This window comes from Triturus cristatus, chromosome 2_1 (assembly GCF_964204655.1).
Source record: "Triturus cristatus chromosome 2_1, aTriCri1.1, whole genome shotgun sequence".
NCBI classification, from domain to species: Eukaryota; Metazoa; Chordata; class Amphibia; order Caudata; family Salamandridae; genus Triturus; species Triturus cristatus.
In genome coordinates, this window is record NC_140581.1 from 9,799,360 (window position 1) to 9,819,421 (window position 20,062).

A 20,062-nucleotide genomic window follows, 5' to 3' on the forward strand; every position below is an offset into this window, starting at 1 on the left:
CTATTAGAAAGAGACAAGTTAGTCTTCAGAGGTGTGATACAGATTCCTCTCCGGGATAGGCTCCATTTTCGAACCATTGTCACAATTCTGTGATTTTTATTTCAAACAGCTGGTACAATAAGTGGAAGCCTATGTACAAGATACAAGAAATTTACTGAACCTAATAAACTACATGGAATTTGATCCTTCCATGGAGTTTTTGGTGGGGTTGGATATCGAATCATTCGATGCCAATATTCCACAGGGAAACACTCTGAGGGTTGTGGAAGATCTCCTTTATGCAGAAGAATAGGCATATAATACAGCTAGATCCTTCGTTCTGATCCTAGCAGAGATTGCTCTCATTAAAACTACTTTGAGTTTGAGGGGACCATCTATCTACAGACCCATGGTACTTCAATGGGCAGTACATTTGCCCCAAGTCTGGCAGGACTGTACGTTGGGGCATTTGAAAGGGAGTGCATCCATACCCGAGACGGCAGAGGTTCATTAATGATGTTTTACTGATTTGGAGGGGAGATGAACTGTCAGTAAGAGATTTTCTACACTGGCTCAATGGTCGAAATCCTTCACTACACTTCACTTTGACCATCACATGGACTGAGCTCCCGTTTTTGGATCTGGTAATCGAACCAAGGAAAGGAACTCTTTCAACTCGGATTTACCACAACCCAACAGATAAAAATGCCCTTCTATCTTTTGACAGCTTCCACCCCAAGTGAGGGAAAACTTACCTGTGGGAGAATTATTCCACTTACGGAGGAATTGCACACATAAAACAGATTTCCAGGATGAATCCACTCTACTCTCGAAGAAACTCCGTGAGAGAAAATATCTGGAGAGAGTGGTGAAAAAGGCAAGAAAAAGAGCAACGAATATGCATAGAGAGACTCTCCTGGAGAAAGTCGAGAAACCAAACGTGACAAATACTGTTTGCCACAACCTTTAATACCGCCTCACACAATATTAGGCGCCTTATATTAAAACACTGATGCATTTTGAATTCAAATGGTTCACATTTGGAAAAACCCTTGTTCTCCTACAGAAGGAGTGCCAATCTGAAGGACCTATTGGTGCACACAAGACCCCATATTAAAACACAAGACAGAACACAGAACCTATGGGGAAACACTCCCGTAACAGGCCATACTAGATGTGGCTCGTGTGATGTGTGTAATTTGACGAGAGACACAAAGAGCATAGTTGTGGGACTGACATTTCCATGGGTGCAGAAGATACACACGAATTGTAATTCGGAGAATGTCGTATACTTGATCGAATGCCCATGTAAAATGTGTTATATTGGTGTGACAACCAGAAAAGTTAAAAGACGCATCATGGAACACAGAAGTAGCACACGATGCCAGAAACCCAATGCCAAGTTCACCACACATTATCTGGAAAAACATCACTCGTGGATGACATGTTCTGGACGGTGTTGGATAAACCTACTATTTGCAACACCAAACGAGATATCAAGAAACTGTTACTCCTGAGGAACAGAAGTGGGTATACAGGCTTCACAGCCATGAGACGGGCTTAAATGATGACATCCCGTGGAGTTCAATGGACAGGCGACATTTTCTAAATGCGCAATGTGAGGTTGACTTTAATATACTCTCGTAGACAACCTGTGAAACAGTGGAATGCAATACAGCATGAGGCACTATATGTATGCACCAAGATTTTTGAAAAATGAGTGACCACCTAGAGACAATAAAATATGTTAAGTATAACGATAGATTATCGATTAACGATGAAATACACCATGTTCAGATATGCATTTATGAATTTACCAAAACCCATCCTCAAGGGATGCTGATCTAGGTACATTACAATATGCGAGGTAGAGAGATAGTTCTAAGATGATTTTCGTTGTGTTTTTTCTGCAAAAATGTGATTTAAGTTGATCAAACGCACACCTTTTAAAGATGGCGTGGCAAAAATGGCAGAATCAGAACACCAGGAGCACTCACAACGCACCAGATGACTCTGATTATGTGCTTGGGCATCCCGACGTGATTGGAGAAGGTCCCGAAAGCAGAGGAGCCAAGGGTTGAGACCGCTAGCTACAGGGCATGAGGAGAGCGATGCCGGGCTGTGGGCTCACCTTCATGAAGTAAGGAGTCGGGGGTGGGGGTGGGGGGTTATTTTCTGCTTCACACCCGTCCCAGCAGACGGGGTTATGTGTTGCTTCCACAAAATTGAAGTGCTTGCATAAGAGGAACTTTGAGAGAGTTTGAGCCTATGGATAGAACATCTAACTATAGAAGTGGGGCCTGCCCAGTTTTAACCGGTTACACGTGGCTAGGGAACACGATTCACAAACTGTGTCAACAAGTTAGACCATATGGTTTGAACGAGCCTGACCACATGGATAGACTATGTACCTATCGATGTGGGGCCTGCCCATTTTTAAACGAGTTACACATGGCTAGTGAACGCGGTTCGCAAACTATGTTAACGAGCGCTTTGTAAGGCCGTAGATGCGTGAAACAGTAATCCCAGGAAATACTACTTGAAACTAACATTAAATTATTTCTACACAGTTTGTGGCTACAGGGCCTACTCCCACGCCACTTCGAGCACACTTACTGGTGAAACTCGGTAAGGGGCTCACACAAAAAAGATCACTTAATAGGTCCTTATGAGGATAAGATCTCGGAACAGTAATATTATTGGGTGTTTTAAACACAAAGAGGTGGTTACAAACCTGTGCAATAATGTTGACAATAATCATTGATTTGCTAAAAAAAAATTGGGACTTTTGGTCCATTTGATCAAATGGAGTGGTTAGGGACGTACAATCATTTGAGTTCCAGTGACCCTGCATGGGGGTGTAATATATGAGGGATTGTGTAGTGCCAGTGTATAATGTGAATAGACACTAGGGGATGTATATACCCAACGAATTTTAAAAGGCAGGTTGGTTTACAGTTTTGTTTACTGTGGTAATTCTTACACCCACAGATACACAACGGAAGAGTGTGTTACATATCCCCTAAATGGAAGTGGGAAACACCCTTGATTGAATCCTACAAATGTTAAGGTAGGACAGGAGGGGTCTGTAGGGGATCTAGAGGTCCTGATGAAGGCCGTGCAGACATTCTATTGAAGGCTAAGGTAAATCGGCTGAAACATGTTGACGCACCAGCGGAAGTGGGAAACACCCTTGATTGAATCCTACAAATGTTAAGGTAGGACAGGAGGGGTCTGTAGGGGATCTAGAGGTCCTGATGAAGGCCGTGCAGACATTCTATTGAAGGCTAAGGTAAATCGGCTGAAACATGTTGACGCACCAGCAGTACGGAGGGGTGAACGTGAACTGATAATCTTCTTTCACCACCATTCTATTCGTTTTTAACCCTGGATCGGTAATCCAGGAGTAAAGCATAACCACGGATATACCTGAGCTAGTTTTTTAAAAAATCACTAACTGCACATTTATTGTTTTGTTGATCCCCGTATTATTCCTTTGCTTGTATTGTCTTCCCCTCCTCTTTTCTCCACCCCAGGCATTGGTCTGTGCGGGGGTGTTAGTTAGTAAGCCCGATGATGAAACATGTCACAAGTTCTTAATGAGCACATGCCAATTGCACTAGAATTTTAAGCCACATCCTCCATTCTTACCACTCTTTTGTGTGGATAGTGATACAGATTCCACCAGAACAGCTCAGGAGAACAGGGTTATGATGTCAGGATCTTCATGGTGTGTCAAAAACCAAGGAGGAGATATTGGAGGTAAGGCTTAGATGTTCAAACTAAGAGAGCGGCTATGGACTAAATGCAGTGTTTGCTGAGTGATAAGATACTTAAGCTTTGGCTGCGACCCATAGTGATAAAAAGATTACCCGAACATCATTGGGAAGCTGTAGCCTAGATATTGTAGGTCCTCTTCCTAGTAGCTTTGAACAATTGCATGTGCTGGTGTTCATTGACATGTTTTCTAGATGGCAAGTGACATGCATCAGCAGTGGTGGTTAGACAACACGTTTTGGTTAGAGAGGCGATACGGAGCATCTTATTGACTGAACATGCTGTACAACTTGTGTCATGTGAGATAGAGAAGTTCTTGAAAACCAAACTATTTGCACATAAATGTGCCCTCTACCATCCCACAGCAAGCGGAATAGAAGAATGGCTAAATATTGTGTTCAGAGACCATTCAGATTTCCAATTATGGTGGGAAGGATTGGAAGGAAGATGTATGTAAGAGTTTGAAGTGTAGAGCCTTACAACATGACCAGGAAACTATCATTGATATCCCCTGCATGTGTGAATGAGATGGAGACAAGTTTGGGTTTGCAAGTAAGGACTGATAAGGAAAGAAGGAAAAGGTACTATGGATGTGCAAGCAAAAAGAGTGGCCTGATAAAAATACAACACTTGGGACTGTTGTAGCTGTCAGTGAGTTAGGACTAGAAGCCTTGGGTGTAGCAACTAGGAAAGTAAGTTCTCCAAGCCTAGTAAAGTGAATATGTTGTTTTACTTGCGATGAAAACAGACCTTTATGATTTGGAATTTAAACAGGCGGTGGAGAAAATCAGTGAATGTGATGAGGGGAAGTGAGTAGACAAAATGTTAAGACAGGAATCTGTAGCGAGGAATGATTCATTGCGAAGGAGTGAAAGGGAGGGGTAGATACTGGAATATCTGCATGAGTGCAAGAGACAGTGATGTTTTATCTTTATTGCATCTTCTGCTCCCTCATCTCTGTCTGTGATTGTTTTAGGGTTTATGTGTTAGCTTGTATTCACAATTCATTCATGTATTTTAGTTCATCTCTTTCTCTTATTGTATATGCTGTGATTTGACAGGAAATGTCTTTTCTTTGCTAAGAAAGGAGGTGTGTGGTCTGCTGTGTAAGTGAGCCAGTAGAAGGACTCCTCTGGAGATGGCCAAGACGCCTGGAAGTCTGTTCTACTGTGTCTACGCCTCGGTTTTGGACAGTGAGTTACTTTGTTAAATGACCTCTTTGAAGAGGGAAAGGAGGAGTCACTGATCACCGAGCCATCAAGACTACACACCGCCACGTCCACAGTCGCTCTGACTCAATTGAAGGCTGATGGGGGTGGGCTGGAAGGAAGGCACTCTAGGAGGTCTCTTTGTGACCACAGTCAGGGAAGGAGATTTTGTATCCCTACTTAAACAGCTGGCTGCGAGAAGCTCCATGTTACTCGTTACCAGTGAAAAGAAACAGATGTTACTGGGATGTGATGGTACGGACGGGGTCTGGACACCGCAGGCAGGTCCTGGACAGCTGGGCTGCAAGCTCCCTTAGAGCTGAGACACAGCCCTCAATTTGCTGGCACTCGCTCTTTGCCTCACACCACACTGAGGATCCCCTTTCAATGGAGGTACCTACCCTTCCAGACCATAGGCAAACATTGTAATATACAAAAGGAACACAGTCATTTGCACTGCCCACTAACACCCTACACATGTGAAAAGTCACACGTGTGTTCTCAATATTATAGGAAGGGTCATTCTTTCATCACCCACCTTGAATATTCATCAGCTGTGCCCAGCATATGTATCAACACGATGTCCTGCTCGTCTGAGCTCATCCTGCTCAGGCAGCTTTTGTTCTTGTGTGGGGGTATGGAGCTATTCTTTCTGTTACCACCGGAAGTGCCTAGTTCGATGGCTTCCACCATGCCCCAAACAGGTGTGTCTGCTGTCTGGATTGTGTACTTCCCTGCGGTTGTGTAGAGCTTCTCAAAGTCCATCTGCTGCTTCACCAGGCGTCCATATCGATCCAGGTTCTCAGACACCTGCCATGAGTTGGAACAAGGAGACAGGAGTCAAGTGACCAGTAAACCAGGACCTCAGTCAGATCTTCAGAACAATCACCAGCAGGCAGCAATGGAAACTAAAAGGAACTGTTGGAGGGAGGGGCTGCAGGCAGGGTAGATGGATAGCTTCGATCTCCTATCCGGACCTTCCTGGGGTCATCAAGGTATAGAGCTCCCTCTTCAGTGCAGCATACAGAAAGACAGCAGGGAGGTGGCACACCCTTCACTTCAGAGGCTTGTAGCTTGTACTGTACTTCCAGCACAGTGACAGCCTCATTTTCCAGGTACCTAGACTCTGCTTTACAGCCTGACAAAAGTGTGAAGAAACTACCTTGGAATGTAATCCTTCTACCACTTCATCCCAAACCTGGGACATCTGAAGACTTAGGCACACGTTCCCCAATCCAAGGAGTCTGGACTCTGGAGCCACTCACGGATTGCGGACTAAAGGAACACGGACAATGTACATGTCCGGCACCTCTAGCTCTATAGAGACTTATAGAAAGTGCTCTCCAGACAGACCGAACCATCCCCCTGAAGAAGAAGTACACAATAAAACAAAAATAGGAGCAAGAAGAGACGAGGACAGAAGCAATAGGAGATCTGAGCTGGGTCAACGGAAGATTGAGGAAGGCTGGGTCAACAGACGACGTGACAGGAGGGGGCTGGGTCAACAGAAGACGTGACAGGAGGGGGGCTGAGTCAACAGACGACGTGACAGGAGGGGGGCTGGGTCAACAGAAGACGTGACAGGAGGTGGCCTGGGTCAACAGAAGACGTGACAGGAGGGGGGCTGGGTCAACAGAAGACGTGACAGGAGGTGGGCTGGGTCAACAGAAGTCGTGACAGGAAGGGGGCTGGGTCAACAGAAGACGTGACAGGAGGGGGGCTGGGTCAACAGAAGACGTGACAGGAGGGGGCTGGGTCAACGGAAGATTGCGGAAGGCTGGGTCAACAGAAGACGTGACAGGAGGGGGCTGGGTCAACAGAAGACATGACAGGAGGGGGCTGGGTCAACAGAAGACGTGACAGGAGGTGGCCTGGGTCAACAGAAGACGTGACAGGAGGGGGGCTGGGTCAACAGAAGACGTGACAGGAGAGGGGCTGGGTCAACAGAAGACGTGACAGGAGGGGGGCTGAGTCAACAGACGACGTGACAGGAGGGGGGCTGGGTCAACAGAAGACGTGACAGGAGGGGCGCTGGGTCAACAGAAGACGTGGCAGGCAGGGGGGCTGGGTCTACAGACGACGTGACAGGAGAGGGGCTGGGTCAACAGAAGACGTGACAGGTGGGGGCTGGGTCAACAGAAGACGTGACAGGCGGGGGCTGGGTCAACAGAAGAGGTGACAGGAGGGGGGCTGGGTCAACAGAAGACGTGACAGGAGGTGGCCTGGGTCAACAGAAGACGTGACAGGAGGGGGGCTGGGTCAACAGAAGACGTGACAGGAGGTGGGCTGGGTCAACAGAAGTCGTGACAGGAAGGGGGCTGGGTCAACAGAAGACGTGACAGGAGGGGGGCTGGGTCAACAGAAGACGTGACAGGAGGGGGCTGGGTCAACGGAAGATTGCGGAAGGCTGGGTCAACAGAAGACGTGACAGGAGGGGGCTGGGTCAACAGAAGACGTGACAGGATGTGGCCTGGGTCAACAGAAGACGTGACAGGAGGGGGGCTGGGTCAACAGAAGACGTGACAGGAGAGGGGCTGGGTCAACGGACGACGTGACAGGAGGGGCGTGGGTCAACAGAAGACGTGATAGGAGGGGGGCTGGGTCAACAGAAGATGTGACAGGCAGGGGCTGGGTCAACAGAAGACTTGACAGGAGGGGGGCTGAGTCAACAGACGACGTGACAGGAGGGGGGCTGGGTCAACAGAAGACGTGACAGGAGGGGCGCTGGGTCAACAGAAGACGTGGCAGGAGAGGGGCTGGGTCAACAGAAGACGTGACAGGCGGGGGCTGGGTCAACAGAAGACGTGACAGGCGGGGGCTGGGTCAACAGAAGAGGTGACAGGAGGGGCGCTGGGTCAACAGAAGAGGTGACAGGAGGGGGGCTGGGTCAACAGAAGAGGTGACAAGAGGGGGGCTGGGTCAACAGAAGACGTGACAGGAGGGGGCTGGGTCAACAGAAGACGTGACAGGAGGGGGCCTGGGTCAACAGAAGAGGTGACAGGAGGGGGAGGGGTCAACAGAAGGGGTGACCGGAGGGGGGCTGAGTCAACAGAAGAGGTGACAGGAGGGGGGCTGGGTCAACAGAACACATAACAGGAGGGGGGCTGGGTCAAAAGAAAATGTGACAGGAGGGGGCTGGGTCAACAGAAGACGTGACAGGAGGGGGCCTGGGTCAACAGAAGAGGTGACAGGAGGGGGAGGGGTCAACAGAAGGGGTGACCGGAGGGGGGCTGAGTCAACAGAAGAGGTGACAGGAGGGGGGCTGGGTCAACAGAACACATAACAGGAGGGGGGCTGGGTCAAAAGAAAATGTGACAGGAGGGGGGCTGGGTCAACAGACAATGTCACAGGCGGGGGCTGGCTCAACAGAAGACGTGGCAGGTGGGGGGCTGGGTCAATAGAAGAGGTGGCAGGAGGGGGGCTGGGTCAACAGGAGACGTGGCAGGCGGTGGCTGGGTCAACAGAAGATGTGACAGGAGGGGGGCTGGGTCAACAGAAGAGGTTGCAGGCGGGTGCTGGATCAACAGAAGAGGTGGCAGGAGGGGGGCTGAGTCAACAGAAGATGTGGCAGGAGGGGGGCTGGGTCAACAGAAGAGGTGGCAGTAGGGGGGCTGGGTCAACAGAAGATGTGGCAGGAGGGGGGCTGGGTCAACAGAAGAGGTGGCAGGAGGGGGGCCGGGTCAGCAGAAGAGGTGGCAGAAGGGGTCAACATAAGACATAACAGGAGGTGGGCTGGGTCAAGAGAATATGGTGGGGTTTAGGATAACTGAAGAGGTGATGGGAGGGGGGTAGGTCAATAAAAGAGGTGAAGGGCTGGGACAGCAGAAGAGGTAAAGGGGGGCTGGGTCAGCAGAAGAGGTTACAGGCGGGGGCTGGGACAAAAGAAGATGAGACAGGAGAGGGCTGGGTCAACAGAAAATGTGACATGAGGGGGGCTGGGTCAAGAGAAAATGTGACAGGAGGGGCTGGGTCAACAGACGACGTCACAGGAGGGGGCTGGGTCAACGGAAGACGTGGCAGGTGGGGGGCTGGGTCAATAGAAGAGGTGGCTGGGTCACAGAAGATGTGACAGGAGGGGGGCTGGGTCAACAGGAGAAGTGGCAGGAGGGGGGCTGGGTCAACAGGAGACGTGGCAGGCGGGGGGCTGGGTCAACAGAAAATGTGACAGGAGGGGGGCTGGGTCAACAGAAGACATGACAGGAGGGGGGCTGGGTCAACAGAAAATGTGACAGGAGGGGGGCTGGGTCAACAGACGACATCACGGGAGGGGGCTGGGTCAACAGAAGATGAGACAGGAGGTTGGCTGGGTCAACAGAAGACATGACAGGAGGGGGGCTGGGTCAACAGAAAATGTGACAGGAGGTTGGCTGGGTCAACAGACGACATCACGGGAGGGGGCTGGGTCAACAGAAGACATGACAGGAGGGGGGCTGGGTCAATAGAAGAGGTGGCTGGAGGGGGGCTGGGTCATCAGAAGATGTGACCAGAGAGGGCCTGGGTCAACAGGAGACGTGGCAGGAAGGGGAGCTGGGTTGAGAGAAGAGGTGACAGGAGGGGGGCTGGGTCAACAGAAGACATAATAGGAGGAGGGCTGGGTCAACAGAAGACGTGACGGGGTGGGTCTACAGAAGACATGACTGGAGGAGGGCTGGGCTGACAGAAGACGTGGCAGGCGGGGGCTGGGTCAACAGAAGATGTGACAGGAGGGGGGCTGGGTCAACAGAAGAGGTGACAGAAGGGGGGCTGGGTCAACAGAAGAGGGGACAGGAGGGGGGCTGGGTCAACAGAAGAGGTGACGGGAGAGCGGGGCTAGGAAAACAGAAGAGGTGAGAGTAGAGGGGGGATAGATGAACAGATGAGGTGACAGGAGGGGAGGCTAGGATAACAGAAGAGGTGATTGGATGGGGACAAGGTCAATAGAAGAGGTGACGGTAGGGGGTCTGGGTCTACAGAAACGGTGATGGGAGGGAGGGCTTAGTCAACAGAAAAGGTGACATGAGGAGGGGCTGGGTCCACAGAAGAGGTGATGGGAGAGGGGGGCTAGGTCCCCTTACTCCTCTTGCAGAATGGTTTCTCATTCCTGGCATCAGAAGATCTAATGGGTGCCTATAGAAGATGATGGGGGACAGCTAACCCTGTCCACATTTCAATCATTCATTAAGAGAAGTAATGATGACATGGCGAGAGAACCTAGAAGGAAATGGGAGCTCAAACTTCTGTGAGAAATGTAGCGCATGAAGTTGCGGTCGCCAGTATTAATCTTGTGGGCAAAGGTATCTGCTTCTTTGTGTATCCCTAGTAGATAATATCGACAAAGTATACGTGAGAAAGAGGCTATTCATTCTGATTTTTAACCTGCTGAGAAAGTGTATGAAACTGTGAAACTACATAAAATAATTGATCAAATTTGTGGAGATAGAGAGGATTGATTCAATAGGATGTCTGGTTGTCACCAAAGTCGAAAGATCTTGTGACACACCACACAAGGGCTCAGTCCATCTGCTTAGGCACTCAGACTCCCCAATGAAAGATTGCCTTACACATATACATCTGAAAGAAGAATGTGATGCTCATAGAGGTGGGTGGGAACTTTAACTCCCCCTAGGCTCACTCACACTCTGGCAACAGAAGGGCCAGGTACTTGACTGTAGCAGAACATGCAGAATTGTAACACATGCTCATCGTATAACATTGGCCATAAGCGTTTGGGAGAATGGTGAGACCACAAAGTTCTCTAAAGGAATAGTTAATTAGACACTGACATAGAAGTAAGTCATTAAACTTTTAAAACTCTAAAACCACAACCCAATCATGTTCCCAGGAAGATGGATCAATACTATTAAACACTTTTTGAAGTTACGTTACCTCCTTGTGCACCTTCTGTTTCAAATCTTCAGCTGCCTTTGTGATATCCTGGTCTGCCTGGACCCCTTTGGCCAGTGTCAGAGCGCGGTATAGGGAGTTCCTCACTTCAGACTGGTCTGGAATCACAGACCCATCAGCAGATACCAAGCTGAATTGTCCCCTGTATAAAGCTTCTTTTCCTTTCACACGATTCTTGACTTTGTCTGTCCAACTTGATCCACTGGAAAAATATAAACATATTAGAGCACTTTTGCTGGAGCGGAGTTTTCAGTTTGAAAATTCAGGGTTTTTTTTTTAAGCTCTAGCATGTCTATTCGTCGTATTAACCTATTAATAATTAATAATTAATTATTTGTCTTGTGTGAGTGTGTTTATATTAATCAATCCGTTTGTTTTAACAAACGAAAACGAAAAAAAAGAATTACACATGAGTGTGCGTAAATGTGCTGAATTAACCATAATGTGCGTGTTTTCATGTTTAAACGTTGCTGTGTGCTGTTTATTTTTGAGCACAAAACGCTTTTCGAATTAATGCTTTTTTATGTCGCAAGAGCTAGATAAATACATACACATAAGGGTATTAGTGGGGTTAACATTGTTTAATCACTATGCTGTAGTAACGTTTATTTTGTCTCTTTAATTAAGATGGTCTATTGTGGCCTATGGAGGCCTGTGTAAAGATGGCTGAATTTTGAAGCCTGGCTGTGATTTATTCTGTGAAAACTAAGACGAGGGAGACCTCTGCTGGAAATGGTCCTGAAGTCAACTGACCATAGTCCTTGCCTGAGAAATTTTCCATGAGGACAGCAGCAGTTTTGGAGGATCTCCAAAAGAAATGGAACGTCCTTGGCAGCCTTGGGAAACAAAGGAGCCTTGGAGAAAACTTATGAACTGTGGCTCGATTGCTGAGGAGAGATGGAACTATTTAGATACTTTATTGGTTTCTTGGTTCCTGTTCCGTAGTTTTATATTTTGTGAACTTTTCCTGAGCGGAGATTTTCAGATGTAGCAATGTTACATCCCTTCCTTCTCGCTCTGCTCAGTGATTCAGCGGATATTGCCAACTTTATGTGTTATTCCTTTGTAACTTTTACTATAAAAATGTTAGCCTAGGGAGGGTTTTTTTTTGCACTTGCCATTTGCCTTTGCCGCGTGAATCTGCGTTGCTGAGGATCGATGCTGAAGGGACTTCGTCTTGAGAGACTTCACCGAGAGACTTGTCCTGACCCGTTCTGACACTTAGTTAGAATAGGTAACTATGAGAAAATGATTTACTCTGATTGATTTACTTTGACTAATTTTAGATAAAGCAATATAATTTTAAACATGGTGTTGGATATTCTTTCTTGTCAATTATTGGGTTTATATTTTTGATCATTATTGTATATGTTGTATAGATTGTGTTAGGACAGTCACAAAACCAGGTCTTATCGACCTCGATATAGATGCTGGGTGATTAGGAGGTTTCCTTCCCACAGGTTTGTTGCTGGTAGAGTATTTGAACGTATGTTAGTGAAATGGGCCCTAGTGTATGATGAATGTATGTGCGTGTAACTGTGAGATTACTCTATCCATGGTAGTGGGAATATTTTAGATACCCAGATCTCTATCAATTTCCTGGTAGCAGAGGATGGTTTTGATGATTGTCTTGATCTGATAAGATGCTTGTACATTAGCTTATTGATTAATGATTATTGATTGATATTGGTATATGTACTAATACTATATGTTGGATTCGTAATGTTGAGTTATATGTAGTGCTTCTGGAACTTGGAAGCTGGTAGCAGTTTCGTAGTAGAGCAGAGGGAAGTATATGCTGCTCTCGGGAAAAACGGAATTGTAAGGAATAATAACGTGTGACAATTGAAGTTGCGCGTCACATTGTCTGGGTTCGGAATCAGTGACATTATTGTATGTTACTATTAGAATATATTTCTGGTATATAAGGAGTGTGTATGATAGTGAAGGTTATCTGTGAAACTCTGGTCTTAAGTCCCAGGGATCCGTAAGGATTTCCGTTAAAGCTTATCGCGGGAGGAGTAATAGGTATTTCCTGAGCTTGTTTGAAGAACTGGGCAAGGAGAAGTTGCTTAGTTGATGTATGTTATAATTCTGTAGCAGGACAGATTGTACGCTGTTCTCGGGAAGCAGGATTCTGTGTGTATGTACTATATTTTTCTTGTATGAATGTGCGTGGATGCATATACATTTATTGACTGTAAGACTCTTTGGATAAGTCCTAGGGGAAACAGTTAGGAGATGTATGAAAGTTTGTTGATTCTTGAGAAATAGACTCTCTTTTTACTATTCTGTGGTTAGCGAAGCAGACAATGGAGATGTTTTTATGTTGTAACTAATAGATTTGTAGAATTTGTGATACGAAGTCTACTGAGGAGATTTTGTAAAGGAGGGGTAGACGAGTGACAGAAAACAGGAGACAAGCGACTGCAGCGACTGTTGACGTCAGAAAGACCGCGCTCTGATTGGATAGTGGATCAGAATAGGGTTCGCGCTAGGATTGGTGCGTTACTGTGAGTCGCGCAAGGATTGGAAGAGCTGTTTAGTGACGTAGACGCTCCAGGATTGGTGCGTTAGTGTGAGTCGCGCTGCTATTGGTTGAAAATTCGTATTGTATATTTATAATACGGAAAAAGAGTAGAGAGTTTTGGTAAGCGCTAAAATGTATTACCAAGAAGAGGAAAAGAAGAAAACGTTCTTTGGAAAGATTAAAAAGTGGTTTAGCAAGGATAAAGATGTTAAAACAAGAGAGGGTGAGTTGCTACCTCCAACGAAAACACCTGCATCCTTCATGGCTGCAAGATATGGGTTTCATACCTGTATATGGTTGGAGAATTGGGTTAGGTATACTAAAGAAGATGGTGTTTTAGCATTTCCAGAACATGGTTCATTTAATCTGGCCGTGTTGAGAAATCTACGGGAAAAGATGTTATGTCTGGACCCGAAACCAAGACCTACGCAGTTTGAGGCTTTAGTGGAATGGGAAGAAGAAGTACATGACCGAGAAAGACAAAGATCTGGAGGTCAGTACAGATACATGTTTGGGAGAAGACATGATCGTGAAACTCATCATGATCGAATGAAAAGGTGGCGAGATGCTAGTATGTCAGAAGGATTATATCCGATGAGAACAGTTGAAGGAGGAGCAGAAAGGGTTCCTGGGTCAGATATGAGAAGATATGGAGAGTATGAGGATGAGGTCTTGAATGACATGATTTACAAGAGACCACCTCCATATAGACCAGAACCAGATGAGAGTACACCAGTTGTTTCTCCAATAAGAGATACAGTTTGTACTATTGAGACAGAAAAGGTGACACCTGAATCTAGAGGTAGTAATTCTTTCAGAGAGAGAGAGAATCGAGGTAGTGATGAAAATGCCAGACAATTAGCCAGAACTACAACAGAGCTGACTGAGAAAATTGGGGAGTTAACGAAGAATTTGGAAGCTGTTACGGTGCCTGTAACTATAGGTCCGGTTATTCCTGTGTTTGATAAACAGAGGACAGGTGAAAATGGACTGGTGGTTCCATATGTTGGGAATAATTTGACAAATTCAGTTGGTCCTTCAGGAGACTTGGGTAAAAGAACAGAGAGAAGTGACCTGAGACGATCTAGACATGATATATGTAGTGAAATACTGGATGCTAGTGAACCTAGTTGTTCAGGGATGCCAATTCTAGAACCGCAAAAGAGAGTGGTTCCAGTGAGAAAAACTGCTGAAATAACAGTTGATGATTTGAATGATTGGATGAAAGTTCTTCAGAAAAGGATAAAGACTCACAAGCAATTGATGTGGTTAAATTGCGTGTAGAATTAGAAGAGCTTGTTACAGGAACAGTGCCAACAGAAATCCTGAAGAGTCATCATGATGGTGAGCTAATGTTCATGTGCAAAAACATAACATGGAGAGCAAGGAATACACATGACAGGTTAAGAGCGATAGCAAATGAACAGGGAGTTGATATTGATAAAGTGAAAGCTTTACAAAAAACCTACAGGATGGATTTTACAGAGAAGGATATAGAAAATTTGACTGCTACTGGTAGAACAGGACAGATTAAAGAAATGGTGGCATTATTGCGAAGATGGGGTGATGTAGAAAAGTGGAAGGATAGGTGGTATAAGAAAAGAGAGGAATCTGAGGATAGAACAACTTATTCAGCATTTCCAGTGAGAGAAAAGGAGAAACCAGTGAATAATTATCCCATGAGAGAAATACCTGGAGGAGGATATGTACATGTTCCATGGACTAGACAGGATATTTTATCATTTACGAATGATTTCCCTCGATTGAGAGAAAAGCCCGTCGAGTGGTATAGGCAGGTAGATAGGTTCGTGAAATTGTCAAAAGTGCTGTGGGTTGACCTGAATAGTCTGTTTGATATAATTGTTCCAGCAGACTTGTGGACTGAGTGTAAAATAGTTGTGAGTTGGCCTACTGAGGAATATCCAAGAGATCCAAGAACAGGGGCACCAGATCCAGAGGTAATGAGAAAATATGATCAGGTGATGGTATACCTGAAAAGTAAAGTTCCTGCAAAAGAGACAGACTGGGTTAAAATAGATCGAACACAACAGGAAGCAAAAGAATCAGTTCATGCTTTTTACGAAAGGCTGATACTGGCATTTAAACAATTCAGTGCAGATGAACACCTGGGTGACAAAGATTTGAGTCATTTTGTATGCAGGTTTGTATATGGCCTAAGACCTGAAATTGGTGAGAGAATTCGTGAACACACAGTGGATTGGCAGAGTAAGAAAGTAGATGAGATTTTGAGGCATGCAAAATACTTCAGTGATGAAATCGAAGCAAAACAAAGAAAGCTGAAAGAGAAAGCAATGTGGGCACAAGTGAAAGTTGCGGAAAGACAAGAAGCACAGTTAGTGGAACAAGCGAATAATCCAGGAAATAACGTAGGGAATAGACCTAGATTTGCAGGGAAAGGGAAAGGAAGTCTGGAAGAAGCAAAGAAAAAGTTCCCTTGTCACAACTGTGGCCAATTGGGGCACTGGAGGTCGGAATGTCCTAATCCACCATTAGTGAATAATGATAATAAATCCTTAAATCAACAGGTGCAGAATGAAGGGAATAATCAACAGCAACAACAGAAAGTTGTGAGACAGCAGAATCAAGAGCCAAAACCGCCCTTGCCGCAGAATAGAGGGTTACAAAAGTATAATCAGGATTCAGGATTCTACAATGATGAGCAGGTAAACAAACCAAAACGTTCTAACAAAGTACAACAGTACTTGTTAAAGAGTGAAGGGAGTGAGTCTGAGGGTGATTATTGACGGTGCCGAAGAGAGGAGGAAGAGTGCATACTTGGTGCAACTCTAGAAATAGACCAGGCAGGACCATTTGTGGATGGGAAAATAAATGAGGAGAGTGTTACTTTTTTGGTAGACACAGGTGCGACAAGATCAACTGTCAGGTCAACAGATGTTAGAAATCTTCCTCTCTCGGATGAAGCAATCCAAGTAGTTGGTGTAGCCAATACACAAATCAGAACACGTCTTACTGAACCAGTAAGAGTACAGATAGGGAAATTTTCAGACATGCACAGATTTATTGTCTGTGACACGAGTCCAGTGAACCTGTTAGGTAGGGACTTGTTGTGTAAAATGAACTGTACAATTTTTTGTACACCGGATGGAATAGCTTTTGAGACACCAGATGAGGATGTTTTGTACCGAATGACTCTAGAAAATAGAGAAAGTGAGTTAATTGGTGCATTTGCTGTGTTTGATCCGGAGGATTTGCCTCGAGAACTAAGAGATACAGTGAAAAGGGCAGTGTGGGATTTTACAGGAGAGGATGTGGGATTGATGAATAATGTAGATCCAGTGAAAATTGCAGTAAAAGAGGGAATCACATATCCTAACATTCCTCAGTACAAAATGACACCAGAAATAATTGAAGGGATAACTCCTATAATTGAGAAAATGATTCAGCAAGGAGTCCTGAGAGAACTACTGAGTAGTCCATGTAATTCACCGATAATGGGACTAAAAAAGCCCAATGGGAAATTTAGGATTGTACAGGATTTGAGAAAAATTAATCAAATTGTGGTGGCATGTTGTCCTATTGTGCCAAATCCATCAGTGATTCTGTATCAAATTCCACATGATGCTGAGTGGTATACAGTGATTGATTTGTGTCATGCGTTCTTTTCAATTCCATTGCATCATGATAGCCAGCCAATTTTTGCATTTAGGTTTGGCCAGCGTATTTTAGCATGGTGTCGTATCCCACAGGGGTATACGGAGAGTCCTTCGATATTCAATCAGTTATTGAAAAAATTGTTGGAAAGTTTGATCATGCCCGAGAGTTCAGTGCTAGTACAATATATTGATGACCTATTGGTGGCATCAAAGACACGTGAAGCTTGTGAAGTGGATACCATAGCTTTACTGAATCATCTGGCAGATGGAGGGTTAAAGGTATCTCCAGCCAAATTGCAATTTTGCAAGAAAGAAGTGCATTATCTTGGACACAATATTGAAAAAGGTCTGAGAAAAGTGACCAATGACAGGATCAGAATAATCAGAGAAATGAAAGCTCCAAAAACCCAGAGGGAAGTGAGAATGTTCCTGGGTATGGTGGGATATTGTCGTCAGTGGATAATTAATTTTTCGCTGATTGCGAAGCCACTGATTAAATTGACAAAAAGTGAGATGACAGATCCATTGAATCTGGATGCAGAACAAATGGCAGCATTTGAAGAGCTCAAAAATAGAATGTGTGAGGCTCCAGCTTTGGGTATGCCTGATTATGAAAAGGAATTTGAATTGTACTGCAGTGAGAGGAATGGATGTGCACTTTCAGTGTTAATTCAGAAGCATGGATTACTGAGAAGGCCTATTGCGTACTTCTCATCGACACTTGACCCTGTAGCTGTGGGTTTACCAGGTTGTCTAAAATCTGTGGCTGCAACATGCAGAAGCCTGGAACAAAGTGAGGGAATCATAATGGGATATCCTGTAAGGGTATTCGTACCTCACAATGTGGCAATTCTCTTGACAAGAAGCAGAACTCAGTACATGTCACATAGTCGTTTGACTAAATATGAAAAGGTGATTCTGGGAGCATCAAATGTGACTCTTGAGAGATGTGTGAATGTGAATCCAGCAACACTCTTGCCGGATATTGAAAATGTAGGTGTGAAAATGGAAGATGATCATGATTGTTTGGATGTGCTTGAGTACTGTACAAAACCGAGACCAGACATAAGGGATCTTCCTTTACCTGAAAATGACCATGTGTTGTTTGTGGATGGATCATGCCTGAGAAATGATAATGGTGTGCTATGTGCAGCATATGCGGTGTGCAAAGTTTCAGAGGTCATGGAAGCATCACCGTTGAAAGGAGTGAAATCTGCGCAAGTTGCTGAATTGGTGGCATTGACAAAAGCTTGTGAAATTGGAAAAGATTTGAGGACAACTGTGATGACTGATAGTCAGTACGGATTTGGAGTTGTGCATGACTTTGGCCAGCTTTGGCTACAAAGAGGTTTCTTGACATCGGGTGGAACTCCAATAAAGAATGCTGAAATGATTGGTAAATTGCTTGAGGCGATACAGCTGCCTAAGGAATTGGCAGTTGTAAAATGTGCTGCCCATGGTCAGGGGGAGGATTTCATAACGGTCGGAAACAGATATGCAAACGATGTTGCACAATATTGTGCAAAAACAAATCAGTCCATTAATCGGGACAGAGAGGGGGAAATGTCTTTTCTCTCTGTGATGTTTACTAATGTTTTAGAGACATGGGATGAAGTGAAGCAGTTACAGGATGAGGCAGGAGAGGAAGAGAAAAAAGATTGGATTAAAGCAGGATGTGCTCCAAGAGAAACAGACCATGTTTGGGTCTACAGAGATGGCAGACCAGTAATGCCGAACTCCATCTTGTCGTCAATGGCAAGGATGTATCATGGCCAGGGACATTTGGGGAGGGACGCGATGGTCAGGTCGTTCAAACAGATCTGGTACAATGCAAAGTTCAGGACAATTGCAGAGAGCATCTGTCAAAGGTGTTTAATTTGTCAGCAATTTAACACTGGGAAAAAGACAGTGGTGAGTCTAGGGACAATAGGCAGAGAAGGAGGTCCTTTTACAAGAATGCAGATTGATTTCATTGAAATGCCCCAGGTAAACAGACTAAGGTATGTTCTAGTGGTAGTCTGTTTGTTTTCAAGGTGGGTGGAAGCTTACCCGACTAGAAGAAATGATGGATTAACAGTGGCAAAGTTACTGTTGAGGGAATTGATTCCTAGGTACGGGTTTCCAGTTACAGTTGAGTCTGACAGAGGTGGACACTTTCAAAATGAGCTTATGGGTTTGATTTGTGAAGCATTGAAAATACAGCAGAAGCTACATTGTGCATACTGACCAGAGGCTTCTGGTGTGGTTGAGCAGATCAATGGCACAATTAAGAATAGAATTGGAAAAATGTGCTTAGCCACTGGTATGAAATGGCCAGACGTTTTGCCTCTAGTTCTGATGACTATGAGATCTACTCCAGATAGAACTACAGGTTTGAGCCCGCATGAGATAATCATGGGACGTGCAATGCGCCATGCATTCGTGCCTGTCAATAAATTGGTGACAATAACTGATGACATGATTTTGGATTACTGTAAAGGCCTGGCTGACGCAGTTCATTCAGTGTTTCACCAGGTTGGAGAAGAAGCTACCACACTTTAGAAGAAGCAAGCCCATGATCTGAGTCCAGGAGACTGGGTGAGGATTAAAGTTCACAGAAGAAGAAATTGCTTGATTCCACGGTGGGGAAGGCCGAGACAAGTTATTCTGACTACGACGACTGCAGTAAAGTGTGCTGGAGTGAAGCACTGGGTACAGGCAAGTCATACTCTGAGAGTTCCAAATCCAAAAGAAGGGACTGGTGAAGAGTATTTTGAAGAGTCAGATTCCAGTGATGATGAAGATACTGAAGATACAGAATCAGTGAGAAAAGAAGCAGAGAGAGCTTCAAGAGAATCACTGCGAGTATCAGAGAGAAGATCGGATTCTGTAAAAGAGCCTGAAGTTTCAAGTAGCAGTGGAGGAAAAAGAAAAGAAAAGAGAAATCACACAGAGAATACTCCTGAATCAGAAGAGGAGGAGATTGAAGAACCACTTGAGATTATACTTGAAAAAGCAGGGTCAGAAGAAGATAGAGAGGGACAGATTGCGGAAGACCCCCGAGGAGGTGT

At 45.3% G+C, this 20,062-nt stretch overlaps 1 protein-coding gene across 2 annotated transcripts in view; it reads right to left on the reverse strand.

Moving 5' to 3' along the window:
- Window positions 1–20,062, reverse strand: part of LOC146863604 (uncharacterized) — a 426,298-nt gene that overhangs the window by 44,278 nt on the left and 361,958 nt on the right. For both annotated transcript variants that reach the window (XM_085627625.1, XM_085627626.1), the window contains exons 6-7: window positions 10,830–11,049; window positions 5,503–5,774 (exon numbers count right to left, since the gene is read on the reverse strand). In XM_085627625.1, coding sequence (XP_085483751.1) covers window positions 5,503–5,774; window positions 10,830–11,049 — 492 coding nt within the window. The remainder of the gene's footprint in view (window positions 1–5,502; window positions 5,775–10,829; window positions 11,050–20,062) is intronic.